Here is a 14,686-nt window from a genome sequence, read left to right on the forward strand (position 1 = left end):
GATACAGGCTATGGCGCAAAAGAGACCACATTCTATTGCATTTCCTCCCGTTCTCCTTAATTTAAAACTTTAGGAACGGCTTATTTAGCATGTGGTAGAAAACCAAGCATGTGGTAGCGACGTCGCTTTTTGACCCTTCAATGTTGGCTCTTCCTGTCAAGTGGATAAGGCATGAGAGGGCAGCAAGGATTTCAGGAATTTTGCTCAGTGTCTGCATATGCACTCTTTTTTTTGCAAAATCCCACTTGTTTCGTAGTCACGTATGTCTAGAAATCGCCGAGTAACTTAGAGGTAATGTTTTTGTTGTACTAGCACATGACTTAAGAACGTGAGTACTTATCTTCACCACAAGGGGACAGTCATATTCAGCCTCATTTTCTGCTACATTTGTCCACAATTCTCTGCAGATGCTCACAAACCCTTTTCTCTAGATCCTGGAGGAAAGTGGTTTTAGTTGAGCAGGGTGCACTGTCTTATGTTTGGGCTCACCTAGGTAGATTACCCCTTTTTAAAGTCAGCCAAAGGAATAGCCACTAGCAAATAACAGACTAAACACTGCATAACAACATACTGTTTTCAATCTCTTATAAAGGACTTGGCGTCATTAAGCAACAGATAACTTTTATTAGGTTGTCCTCGTATGCGAGCCCAATGGAAGTTTCAGCTGCCATCCTAGTGATGAAAAATCTAAATGGGGACAATGTAGGACTCTATTTCCGTAAGGAATTATCCACATGCGGCAATTCTAACTTAGGCTTTTAAAATTGATTTTCTTTTAAAATTTTAAAATACATTTGCATAGGCTTACAGATTTGGTTGCATATCAACATATAACTTACAACAATAAAATAAAACAGTCCAAAATAATATCATTTTGAACTTGTAGACAGAGTTATGGGAGAGCATGCATGCCCGAGTAATTACAATGACATTATGATGTGCAATAACATAGGATGTTTAGATTGGGGAAGAAAGGCAAATAATTGTAACAATTCAAAATTATGTTTCAATATCCATTCTTTCCATCAATGGTTACATCTATTAAATAGAAATAATAGGGAGTGAAGCAGGAGGGATATGCATGCACACCAGACCGCATTGGATACCTTAGGTGCTGTCACACATGGCAATTCTCTTCTGGAGCTTTTTAGGTCATGTGCTAGGTGTGCCAAAGATTCTGCATCTTTGGTGATGTGTATCCAGCAGATGTGTTTGACATTTGCTTCCATCGGAAAGAAGGAACATAACCCAGAAGAACAGTCCTTACAATCGGTGCTAAATTACCAAAGTGTTAACTGCAGAAAACCTTTTCCAGAATTTTACTTTTCCTAAGCAAAAGCAAGTCATGAGAATTCTTGCATTGCATTAATGGCAATCTCTTGCTGCTACGGTGTGGATAAGAAATGTAATTAATGTGTGATCCCAAGTGTGCTTTACTATATGTATATAAGGTGTCGGTCATAACCACCGAGTCTAACTTCCCGGTAAACATGCCAGGCTTGTGTTCAGATGGCTCAGCTAGAACTCCAGGAATAGCTCTGTCTTTCGTGGTCACCAATATTTGTCAGGCTTCCAGAAGCATCCCTGTAAGATCATGGGATCAATGCAGAGACTATGTTTGGATACTGTGGATGTAAGCATCCTATAATATCTCAGTGAGCCAGCCCAGAGACTCCTATCTACAGCAGCAGAGAAGTCACAATGTGCATCTTCACTGTGATTTTGCAAGCCCTGCTGTGAAGAAGAAGAAGAAGAGTTTGGATTTGATATCCCGCCTTTCACTCCCCTTCAGGAGTCTCAAAGCGGCTAACATTCTCCTTTCCCTTCCTCCCCCACAACAAACACTCTGTGAGGTGAGTGGGGCTGAGAGACTTCACAGAAGTGTGACTGGCCCAAGGTCACCCAGCAGCTGCATGTGGAGGAGCGGAGACGCGAACCTGGTTCCCCAGATTAGGAGACTACCGCTCTTAACCACTACACCACACTGGCTCCCAGTGGTTTATTCCCCCTCTGAAGTGCGAACAGTTAGAAGGATGTTGCTGTAAGATTTTTGCCAATCCCGCAACACCCCTCCTCCAGCACAATGCACTTTGTGCACCAAGCCAAATCTGCCCCACTTCTGCTTTTGGCCTCTGTGTTGTTGCTATTTGATACCATCCACCTACTTTCAGGTATGGGACGCAGGTGGCGCTGTGGGTTAAAGCCTCAGCGCCTAGGACTTGCCGATCGAAAGGTCGGCGGTTCGAATCCCTGCGGCGGGGTGCGCTCCCGCTGCTCGGTCCCAGCGCCTGCCAACCTAGCAGTTCGAAAGCACCTCCGGGTGCAAGTAGATAAATAGGGACCGCTTACCAGCGGGAAGGTAAACGGCGTTTCCGTGTGCGGCTCTGGCTCGCCAGAGCAGCGATGTCACGCTGGCCACGTGACCCGGAAGTGTCTCCGGACAGCGCTGGCCCCTGGCATCTTAAGTGAGATGGGCGCACAACCCCAGAGTCTGTCAAGACTGGCCCGTACGGGCAGGGGTACCTTTACCTTTACCTTTTACCTACTTTCAGGAGAACCAGGCAAACTCTGCTGCTACTTCCTACTTGCCACGTGTTTTTAGATTAAGAGGGAGAGGGATGAGAGAGATACAACAGTGCAATCTTACCCATGTGTATTCAGAAATAAATCTCATTTATTTCATGGGAGCTTACTTTCAGGTAATTGTATAGGCTTGGGGCTTAAGTGTTGGCCTCCTAACATTATATTTCCTCTTATCCAAGTTATTACAGGAGGCCCCTTAGAAAACAACTACCGGCTGAAGCAGTTTCACTTTCACTGGGGGGCCATAAATGAATGGGGCTCAGAGCACACGATTGACTGTAAGGTCTTCCCAGCAGAGGTAAGAGGATACTTTTATGAGATTCTGGAATGTTGTGCACCAGTGAGTCTTAATCAGAAGTGTTCACCAAAGTATTTTGGGCCTGTGACATTTCCTCTGTGTTCTGTCAACGCGTGGCCGGTAGATTTGGCCGGTAGCCATGCGGCCATTTCTCCTTTTTTTGTGTGGGGGTGGGGTTGTGGGGTTGCTCTTGGGCAGCCAAGAGTAGAAGGCTCAGAACTCTACTGCAAGGTCTTTGAGAACCATACCCGATTCATTGCAGTTTCTGAAGAAAAAGGTTGTTCCATCTCATTTCTTCCACGGTTCTAAAATACGGATTGAATTTAATTTCAGCTGCATTTGGTACACTGGAATTCTTGCAAATATGAAAGTTTTGAAGAAGCTTTGATGGAAGAAAATGGTTTGGCTGTGATTGGAGTCTTCTTGAAGGTAGGATGGTGGAAGCCTGTAATCTTCCAGTGGTTCATTCTGAACTGTCACTTATAAGTGTGGAGACACTTCCTTACACAAAGAGCACATTTAAGGCTGCACTCCTTTGCACATTTACCTGGGAATAAGTCCAACTGAACTCTTCCTTTCAGTGGTAAGAGCTGCTCAGCCATGGAATGGGCTGTCTCGGAAGGTGGTGGACTCTCCTCCTTCTGAGATTTTTAAACAGATGACCACCTGCAAGTAACCTTTTAACTTTTTGTTTATATCACAGTAATATAAGCATACATCCTGTTGGTTAACTAGATCAGTTACAAAACCAGAAACCAAGGATCATACTGAGCAGGAAGAAGGAATAAATGGAGGAAAAAATGAATTATAGGGAGGAGGGAAGAGAGAATGGGGGGAAAGAGTGAGGACTTTTCAGCACCCAAACTGCATATGTGTCCTCCCTGCAGCGGTTCAATTATTGTATTGATTGAGAACTTCCAGCATTCCCTTGCATAGTGTGATGCAGTTGGTGGGAGCAAATAAATACCATAAAATATTTCAGCTGTGTCCAGCAAAGGCTAATGGCATAGTGCAGCCTTTGCCAATCTGTTGCCCTGTGGAACTTTTGGACTACAACTCCCATCAGTCTCAGCCAACTGGGGCTGATTGGAGTTGTAGTCCAAAACATTTTCAGGGCGACAGGTTAGAGAAGGCTGACCTAGTGTCGTAGGAGTTTGCACTAAACCAGTTGATCTCTAGATGCAATGAATAAAAACATACTCTTTTTCCCATTCCCTTCGCAGCTTGGAGCCAATCACAGTGGGCTGCAGAAGTTAGTAGATGCCTTGCCATCAATTAAACATAAGGTAAAGAGAATTTTAACCTTAGTTGCTATTCAGTATCCATCTCACACAATGCACAGGAGCAATCAATAGGTTTGCCCTGAAGCCAACCTGACGATGAGCATTCCTGGATGATGCATGTGCCTGTTGTGTTTGTGCTGGTGGCCTTACGGTGCCTGTGTTATGCCACAGGTGGCCTAGAGCACTGGAACCGCACAAGGCCTTGCTCCCACTTTGAGCCAGGCATATGTTCAGAGTTGAGCAGTCTGATTCCAAGCAGAGGAGCCAGGATGTGTGTGCCATTCTCCCAGTGGCTTCTGGAAGGGCTGTAGCTCAGTGGAAGAGTGTCTGCCTTGCATGCAGAAGGTTTGATCTCTGGCAGCATCTTCAAGTTGGGCTGGGAGAGAACCCAGCCTGTAACCCTGGAGAGCTGTTGCCAGTCCATGCAGACAATATTGAGTTAAGATGAGCCAGTGGTCTGACTTCGTATATGTTCCCTGTTTACATACATAAAAAGATAAGATCATCCCTGCCTACAGGCTCAAAATCTGACAGCAGTACAAAAGGAGCTAAGGCCTACTATATGTGGTGGCGATGCTGTGGTGGAGGACTGTATTGAATTGTGGCTCCTCTCTCCACGCTTGGTGCCTGAGGACCCAGGATGACCAGTAATGCAAGCTAAGGATCCCATCACAAATAATCCTGACTGAATGAATTTATTATTTCGGTCACAGACCAGTTCCAGCTCACATACAAAATCAGGGAAGTCATGAAACACAATAGGGATACATTTAAATTAGCAGTTTGGTATAACAGGGACAGTACAGATATAGCAGCAGTTAAAATATATAAATTAGATCTTACTCACTAAAATATAACCTGAAGTGTCATTTAAAACCTTAATCATGATGATGTCACAGCTTGTTCCCTAAGTTTTAAGGCAATTGCACAGAATAACCCAGACTAATCACTGATGGCTTGCATTTGCTAGGATGATCTCGTTGAGTTTGATGAATTTGACCCCTCCTGCTTGTTGCCATCATGCCCTGATTATTGGACTTACGCAGGATCTCTGACCACCCCGCCGCTTTCAGAGTCCGTCACCTGGATCATCAAGAAGAAGGCGATAGAGGTTGATGATGATCAGGTAGAGCAAATGGAAACTCGCCATCTGTAGCTGTGTATTGCTGGGGATGGATGTGGGAAAGCAGAAGGAAGAATGAGATTCTCAGCTGGGGAAAAGCTTTCTAGGAGGAGCTTGGTGTCTTTTAAAATGTTGTGAATACAACTCTACTTTATTTTCACCTCTGCAAGTGCAGTATAGAAAGCATATACTGCTGAATAATACCTGCAGACGTATCCAACACTATTAGGCTGAGTTTATATGTGGAAAGGCAAATCTTTAAAACTTCGTATTGTGGAGGGGTGTGTGTGTGTGTGTGTGTGTGTGTTTTGCAAACTAAACTAGTAGACATGAACATGTAATTTGCAATCAAGTGGTTAAAAAAAAAATTGTAATTTTTGTTTGGTATCTCAAAGCTTCACTCCCAATGCTAATTGCAGCTTCCGGGGAGATAATGATCTGGGTTTTTTGGGTGACTTTGGGATCATGGTGAGGTGGCGTGGAGTGAGATTAAGCCCTCTCAGTGAAAATTGTCCAGTTCCTGTGTTAATTGTTTTGTAAACTGACGTGATTGCAAATGGCATGTTGAGCATTTCATCCAATTTGGCTCCAAGTATGAGCATTTTAAACAACGTCTGGTGCAGAGAGAGACAGACAGATGATGAGAAACAAAATGAAATGCTTCCTGTTCCTAACAGTGGCAGCACAATAATATCACTATTGGAACAAGCAAAATCATACGGATTCTCATTTGGAAGCAATTCCTGCTTATCTCAGTGGGATTTACCATATTTGTTGCACCATAACACTCACTTTTTTCTTCCTAAAAAGTAAGGGGAAATGTCTGTGCGTGTTATGGAGAGAATGCCTACGGGTGGCATGCCTACGGATTTTCCTCCTCTAAAAACTACGTGCGTGTTATGATCGGGTGCGTGTTATAGAGCGAAAAATACGGTACTTTCATGGTTGGGTCCTGGGGATTTCAAATATTTCCCTCTTTTTAAGCTCATTTCCTTCCTTCTCTAAAATAACACCTGCTTTTGTGGCACACATTGGGCCTTTCCAGTTTCTGTGGGTCAAATTATGTTTGAATTCATTTCCTAGCAACGAGCTTCTCACTTTTCTCCTTAGATTCCTTTTCCAGGATTCACCAACTCAGTACAGTCATAATGCTTAACCGTGGTTTGCATTCCTTTAGCCAAAGCTGAGCATTGCATCTGAGTCATGAGTGAGAATTGATCACGAACCTGACTGCAAAATTGTGGCATGTGATTAATGTTTTCTTTCATTTAAAGACTTACATTCCTTTTTTGACTCAGAAGAAGAGATCTGTAGTGGCCAATAGGATTCAGGTTTAAAAAAAACAAAAGGCCAGTACAAAGCTAACTTAAAAATGTATGGCATAATCAGAACAACAACAAAGTAATAACTGCTGTTGAGCAAACCATGGTTAAGGCAGCTTCCCTGTTAACAGCAGCCTGGTCTTACATGGCCTCTGGGTGCAGAGCTTAGCTAGTTAAGATAAACTGTGGTTGCTTTTGTTGCACATTTGAGATCTTCGGGGCCAAGGCAACAAACCGTAGTTGTGACTGCACTGGGCCTCTAACTTCTGGGTGTTTGAATCCTGGAAACTGGGGCAGCTTAAGAATGTAGGCTTGATTAAGAGATGGCATGCCACCATCCTGCAAATGTCTAGGATTTGATAATGTTCTCAAAGGCTGACAAGCTGCAAATGATAAGAGATGGATTTTGTCTCCAGGTGGCCAAGGGCAGCCCAGTCTCTTCTTAAGCAGCTCTGGAAGAGAGCAGAACCATTAACTTGGGAATTAGAGGGGTGTGTGTGTGTGTGTGTGAGAGAGAGAGAGAGAGAGAGAGAGAGACCAATTTTGTTTCTTCCCTAACACTTTCTGGACTTTGCTCTTTCTCATTTCCAGCTTGAGGTGTTTCGGATGTTGCTCTTCACCCCTGCGGGAGAAGAAGAGCAAAGGATGGTGGACAATTTCCGTCCACTTCAGCCAATAATGGATCGTACCGTCCGTTCCTCTTTCCTAATCCAGCACCGACGGAACATTGAAACAAGTTCAGATGAACAGATACATCATGCCCAGCAGGAAACGCCCCAGGCGGGGCACGTGCGCCTTTAAGGGGGGGGGGGAATATACAATGTTTATCAGCACTTTATATGTTTAGAATATATCTTGATGCAAGGTCATTTACTTTAAAGGGTATTGGGTTTGTTTTGGGGTCCTTTCCTCTTCTAATGAGCTGCTTTTTCTGTAGCACAATAACCTGCTTTAACGTAAACCCCTCCCACAAATAGCCATTCAGTGTATGCATCAAGTAGAATTCCAAGCTTTGTCATCAAGACTTCTCTAAGGCAATATATATATATATATATATATTTGCAGATTCTCAGTTTCATAAGCTATATGGTGGCAAAAGATGTCCCCAAGAGGACACATTAAAGGAAAGATATAACTAAAGCATAGCTCTAGGAAATGGAGAGTTTGCACGAGTAAATGACTTTTTAATGAATGGATTTGTGCTTATATTGGTACACCCGGTCCAATTCTGTCTACCTCTGAGCTTTTTAACTTTATAACAGTTATCTAATTTTTCACTGTATATTTTGTGCCTACCAGAGGTGTTTGTTTTAGTTCTCTTGGATCCAAGCAATGAGCCTTTTCCACAAACCAGTGGGTTTAAATGGATTCTGGATGAAATCCTAAGTGTGCTTCCTTAGAAACGAGCTCAATTAAGATCAGCGGGACCAACTTCCAAGGAAATGGGCATAGGACTGGGCTTTGTGTGTACGTACACATCAGTATATATTTACTGACATAGTTGGGATTCTCACGTGTAGACTTCGTCATGAGCACACTTATAAATATATATCCCCCCCCCCACTCTGTAGGCTGATCTCGTCTCAATTGTATTTTTAAACAAAAGCCTGCAAAGCATTTGTATGAGCAGAAACAAGCCTCATCCGGGATCCATCTTCTGCTAAAGCTATCTTGAGATTTATCATGTGCCAGAATTAATCAATTGCTTTTAGCATTGCAGCCCTTTTCAGTCCCCCTCCCCAATATTATGTAATAGTACTGAGGAGTGTTCTGTTACAGTTTCATCATGTACATGTCAAAAGTAGAAATAAATTCTTCTAGCAGTTTTGAAAAACAAGCTTCATTAGTCATGTTACTTAAATTATAGGGTGAACTGAAATCCACTTTCTGCAAGCATAAGTTTTTGTTTACATGTGTGCCCTCATTTCGCTCCATACATAAGTGGGATTAATTTTACATTTCCCACTTGCCCACAGGGAGTGTCTTCAGTACATGGCTTGTTTTCTGCAAGGATGTCCTCTCCTTTTCAACCATAGGCTGGTGGGTCTTGTGTGCCAAATATAACTTGAGTATAGCAAAAGTTAGAATATGGCATCAGTCGTCTGGATATATTTGGACCAATCTATTCTCAGGAACTAAATAGGGCAGGTGTGGAAAATCTCCCATCATCCCTGGCCATTGCTCAAGCTTGCTGGAGATGATGGGAGTTGTACTTCAGCAACATCTGGAGGGTCCCCACACTTGGCCTAAGGATAGGAGCTCAGTTTGGCATGCACAATGGTTTTAATCCTTGCAGAAGGTGGCAACTTTAGGTTATGGCCAATGTTAGTTCTACCCAGAGAAGACCCATTCAAATGAATGGACATGACTAACTTGGGCCCATTAATTTCAGTGGGTCTACCTAGTTGTATCAACCCTTTAATTCCACTTAGGCTGTTAAGAACAGGAGCCAGGTAGTTTACACAACTTTTAGGAAACGGGATTGGCTTCTGTACTTCAGGGTTGTCTTTTTGACTTGTCTTTTTGACAAATGGTTTATCTTCCTGACTGTTCTTATGCCTGTGTATTTATAAAATCTGCTATCATATATACCCCTTGTTCTGAATATGCTAAATCAATTGCTTTCAGATTAGTAATAGTGCGATGGGGTGATTCTGATTTAATTAATGTGTCTCCATGTGGCTTGGATACCAGGCAGAAACAATTTATATAGGCTGTTAACACCCGTTTTCTAAAACAAAGAACCCTAAGACACTTAAGTTGGTGAATTGGTTAAACACAATGCGCATTTACAAACCTCTCCTCCTGTTGCCAGAAGTTATTTCAGTTTTATCCTCCTTTTAGGGAGGAAAAATGAACTGTTTCATTGTATGGAGAGCGCCTGTGACTAGATAAAAAATCTACTGAATTGCACTGTACTTGGGACGGAAGAACAATAACGCACTGTGTTGAGAGCAGTACTTGCTGAAGAATAACGTAATGGTTCATTATGCTCCTGGACTGCATGAAACATGCACTCCAAAAGCAATCTGGGTGCTTTGAATACCATTGTATTTGCCTGTTCGCTTGAGCAGTAACCATAAAGAATACCAAGCAAACTGCCTACTGGGCATTTTTTTAAAAAATTCTGTAAATCACTGGGGCCTCCCGGGGGAGATCTGGATGGAGGCTGGATGGTTTGCCTGGCCTCCACCCTCCATCTTCCCAGTGGAGTGGCTAGGCTGCGTGCAGAAGCAGTGCATGAACGTGCCGACACAATACAGTGTTGTGGGACCCCGGAGTCAAGCAGGGCTTTTCATGAATGCTAGGCCAGAGGTTTCTGAAATGGCTCAGAAGCATTTGAACCTCTCAAGATAAGAGAAGCAGAGAGCACTGATTTGCAAGCTATTCTGGGGGCATGTACAAGCCCATGTAAAGAAATCGTGATACGTCTGCAAATAAAAAGAAAAAAAGTGCTTTGGCATCTCAGAATGGAAGAACTGGTTGCATATAAAATGGCTCTGAAATATGTGATAGGTAAAGGGGTTTGTCTGCTTTAAGCTGAGAAATGTCTGTACCATTTGCTTTTAATGGAACCACGTTATATGCATTGCAAGGAATCAAACTCACTTTGTAACTAGGCCTCGGCAATATTAATAATTTGACCCCATTCTTCCACTCCCTCCTATTTTGACCCCTATTTTTGAGAGATCTTCTTATGCGAAAACATTCTCTGCCTCCTCTTTCCCTGCGTTTCAGCGTTGAGTGCAACTGTACAAAAATGCCCCTCTCCAATCTTCCGCCTGATTCCTGGCTGCGATGAATCAATGTCTGGAAAGAAACGTCTACACCATCCAGTATCATAATGCCTGTGAAGTAGCAAAATTGCTCCTGGGTGCAGCATCTTGCCTCTGGGTGTGTGGGGCCCTCCAGCAAATCCTTGCCCTGTGATAAAGCTGATGCTGTTCCAAGAACAGAACATGTCTAAACTGAAGCAATTCTGGGACTAGTGGAGATTCTTTCTTCTATACCAGGCATGTCCAACAGGCCGGTCGCAATCTACCGGTCGATCGCAGGACATTAATGGTCGATCGTGTCCAATTAAAGAAGTAAGGGGGAAAGTAACTGTGCCTCCCCCCAAAAAATGCTCAACAACAGCTTTGCCTCCCCCCCAAAAGGCTCAACAACTTTGCCTGGCAATGACAATGGGTAGGTCGCAGCCAGTATTTGTATACTGTTAGTAGATCGCAGTCACTTGGGAGTTGGACGTGCCTGTTCTATACAAATCGTCTGCTGCAGGATTGTGTCATAAAGATGATATCTAAATCAATTAGCTATTGAATGCTAGGACCAGCTCCAGATATTGGCTAGAACGTAAAACCTTGTGTGTGTGTGTGTGTGTGTGTGTGTGTGTGTGGCAAATAGCTTACATTTTGAAGCAAAGCAATTATCCTGATAGTTGAAAGTCACCTGTGCATTATCTCTGGCCTTGGGGCCACTTTTGCTTCAGGTATAATTATGCCGTGTGAGCAAGGAGTCCCTTTGATGTGACAAATGCCGCTTGTCTGAGTATTAGCACATGGAGTACTGATTCTATAATTGAATCTTCTTCAAAGTGTCCGTGGCTGAATGCAAGGACCGGAGTGGTGATAATAGGGCAAGCACTCAGAGCTGTTACTCCTATGTTCTGCGTGGTAACTTCAAAGCTCCGAGTGCAAAATAATCCTCTCTCCTTTTGCAGAAGAGACAAGTTTCATATATTTGAAATGGATGGAAATGGACATAATCTAATTATACCGTGTGAACAGGTGGAAAGAGTGCTGGACCCAAATTCAAATGGTTGCCAGCCACAGACTCCTCAGAGGGTGTATACTGCACGTTTCTACTCCTTCAAGCAGGATATGTTTCTCCATCCCTAAAATGGGGGTTGCCACTGCCTTCGCAGGAGGAGGAATGAGAATGGGAAGCCTTTGTGCCTACCCTGAACCATTGGGGATATGGCAGGCCATTCACCTAAATAGATGAAGTTCATTTGAGCTGCTTCTGAAAAACTGAGAGGAGTAAGTTGAACGAAACCAAAAGCCAGGCAAACAGCTTGATCTTATAATTGAATGGAACGTGGATGGTTGCTTGCAAATCTTCACTGGACCCAGGCAAGAACTGAATTGGGAAAGAGAGAAAAAAGTTACTGGCCCCAGCATAAATTTCAGGGCCCACCCTATTCTGGTGATTTTAATCTTAAATTGTGGGTAACCTGCCCTGGGACCTGCTGGGGAAGGATTGGTAATAAATAATCATCTTAATTTGATACTGGCTTCTAAGGCCATGTTGCCCTTTTGGATCAGGCCATTCCCGCCAGCCGCCTCCTAGAGAATCGTAAAAAAAAATAAAAATCATTGTATGTATGAATTTATTGACTAGAGAGATCTAGAAACATCACACAAGTACATTCAAATATGTGTAAAAAACCAAAGGCAGTAATAATGAATAGTGCAGAAAGGCTTTATGTATCCAGAATAAGCTGTTAGCTCTGCCCTTCAGGAGGGCCTGGCACGACCCCTGCTGCAGTCTGCTCTTTGCTGTGATGTCAATCAAACTAAAAAAGAAAATGTGTGCTTCATAGGAAGCAAGCAGGACACTTGAGAGGCCTGGAGGTTGGGAGCTTCTTTCTCCCAGGAATGCTTTGAAAATGGCTGACAGCCTGTCAAAGCCTGCAGGAGGTCTCTGTTTAGCTCCAGCTTTCCCCCCATGGCAAGATGGTGGAGTGCACTTGTTTGTGTTCATGTTTTGCTTTCTGGTCTCCCACAGGCATCTGGTCAGCAACTGTGAGAACAGGATTCTGGACTAAATGGGCCATTGGGCTGACCTAGCAGGTTCATCCTGTTATGAGTTGGAGTCCAAAAAAACTCTAGATTCTCCATCCCTCAGGTAGTAGGCAGGAGATTCCACAATGAGCCTGTGCCTTGAGACCATGTTCATTTCTTTGAAGGGAGCAGAGTACAGTGGTACCTCGGGTTACATACGCTTCAGGTTACAGACTCCGCTAACCCAGAAATAGTGCTTCAGGTTAAGAACTTTGCTTCAGGATGAGAACAGAAATTGTGGCACGGCAGCAGCAGGAGGCCCCATTTGCTAAAGTGGTGCTTCAGGTTAAGAACAGTTTCAGGTTAAGTACGGACCTCCGGAACGAATTAAGTACTTAACCCAAGGTATCACTGTACTTTAAATGTGTGGTGTGGAGGTCAATATGATGATTCTTAGAGCACTGAGTCCACTAGGGGGCAGGAGCTGATAATGGAAAAGCCCCAAAATGAGTGCAATAGGATGAACTCCAGTAGCCTGGATGTTGTGTGTTAAGAACTGAAGCCCAGTCTGATTATTTTACAAAGACTGAGATGGTAACTTACCTTTGAGCCTAGATAGGGAGACTATGCAGACAACTCTGAATGTTTGTCAAAGTTGTTGTTCTTTAACATGTATAACATTGTCTGCAGTGAGCCAGGCCACCATACTGGTGATCTAAGGAGGATGACATTACTCTCTGATGAATTTTTTTAAAATTTAAAACGGGGGCGTTTGTGAGCTTTCTTCACATGATGCAAGTCGACATTTTAAATCAGGGGAAGGTAACCTTTTCCAGCATTCAGACATGGGCATCCTTCTAGGGACTGCTTGTCTATGGTGGCAGGGCCAGAGGCAGAAGCGTATGAAGCAGTGGAGGTGGAGGTATTGCGGGGATGCTCATCAAATCTGGAGATGGCACCAAACTGGGAGGGATAGCCAATGGTGCAGAAGACAGCATCGGGATTCAAGACAATCTTAATGGATTGGACCCAACTGGATCCAAACTAACAAAATGAATTTCAGTAGGGACAAATGTAAGGTTCTACACTTGGGCAGGAAGAACCAGATGCACAAATATAAGATGGGGGATACCTGGCTTGAAAAGGATCTAGGGAATCTTAATAGATCACAAGCTTAACATGGGTCAACAATGTGATGCAACAGCAAAAGAAGCTAATGCTATTCTAGGCTGCATAAACAGAAGTCTAGTGTCCCCATCAAGGGAGGTCATAGTCCCACTGTGTTGGCCAGTACTGGAGTACTGTGTCCAGTTCTGGACACCACAATTTAAGATGCATATTGATAAGTTGGAATGTGTGTAGGGGAAGGTGACCAAGATGATAAAGGGTCTGAAAACCAAGCCTTATGAGGAACGGTTGAAGGAGTTGGGCATGTTTAGCCTGGAAAAGAGAGAGAGGATATAGGATAGATATTTCCAGATATCTACAGAGCTGTCATATGGAAGATGCAGAAAACTTGTTTTCTCCTGTTCTGGAAACTAGGACCCAAACCAATGGTTTCAATTTACAAGAAATGAGATTTAGTCTGAACATGAGGAAGAACTTTCTGCCAGAAAGAACTATTTCACAGTGGAATAGACTTAAAATAGGTTTAAAACTAGAATTGGCTCTGTCCCTCATTGGCTCTGGCTCCGCCTCCCACAGGGCCTGGCTTTGCCAACTGATGGCATCTGTGCCTTCTATCCTGCCAGTCCCAATGGGCACTGGCCACTGCTGCTATTCTTCACTCACTCAGTTCTGTATAAATTTTAAAAGGTGAGGTCAGCCCTTCTCTCACAAGCAAAGATTCAAAATCCAAAGGCTGCTGAGACCTGCCCATAGATGACCTCTGAAAAAAGGAAACTGGCCAGGACTTAACTCTGCCAAAAAAGAAAAAGGTGATGGCATCGGAACCATGATGCTTTTCAAGCAGCACTGTCTCCGGGATGCTCTTTACCTTTTGGGTCAGTCAGAATGGCTTTGCACATCTACATTAGCTACACTTTTCCTGTCTGCATAGTTTCCACGGGCGGCGGGGAGTCGCATACACAACGTGTTAGCCATGTCTCCGCAAGAAACGTCTGTATGTAAGACCACGTGTCAGTAAGAAGCGGCAGCCAGCTGGGAAGCTGCTTCCTGCTGGCGCGCTGCACTGGCGCTTTCAGTTGCTTCGAGGCTTTAAGGCGCTTGGAAGCAACCTTGCAAAGGCAAGGAGAGCACCAGGCAGCGTAAACAGTCCCCGCCCAGTGCATGCG

General features: G+C 43.8%; 1 protein-coding gene across 2 annotated transcripts in view; it reads left to right on the top strand.

Moving 5' to 3' along the window:
- CA5A (carbonic anhydrase 5A) overlaps positions 1-9,707 on the top strand; it is a 30,894-nt gene extending 21,187 nt beyond the window's left edge. For both annotated transcript variants that reach the window (XM_083754595.1, XM_083754594.1), the window contains exons 3-7: positions 2,763-2,881; positions 3,215-3,310; positions 4,105-4,167; positions 5,135-5,290; positions 7,201-9,707. In XM_083754595.1, the coding sequence (XP_083610721.1) occupies positions 2,763-2,881; positions 3,215-3,310; positions 4,105-4,167; positions 5,135-5,290; positions 7,201-7,410 (644 nt within the window). In that variant the 3' untranslated portion in view covers positions 7,411-9,707. The remainder of the gene's footprint in view (positions 1-2,762; positions 2,882-3,214; positions 3,311-4,104; positions 4,168-5,134; positions 5,291-7,200) is intronic.
- The last annotated feature ends 4,979 nt before the right edge of the window (positions 9,708-14,686 follow it).

This window comes from Podarcis gaigeae (assembly GCF_964106915.1).
Source record: "Podarcis gaigeae genome assembly, chromosome: 8".
NCBI classification, from domain to species: Eukaryota; Metazoa; Chordata; class Lepidosauria; order Squamata; family Lacertidae; genus Podarcis; species Podarcis gaigeae.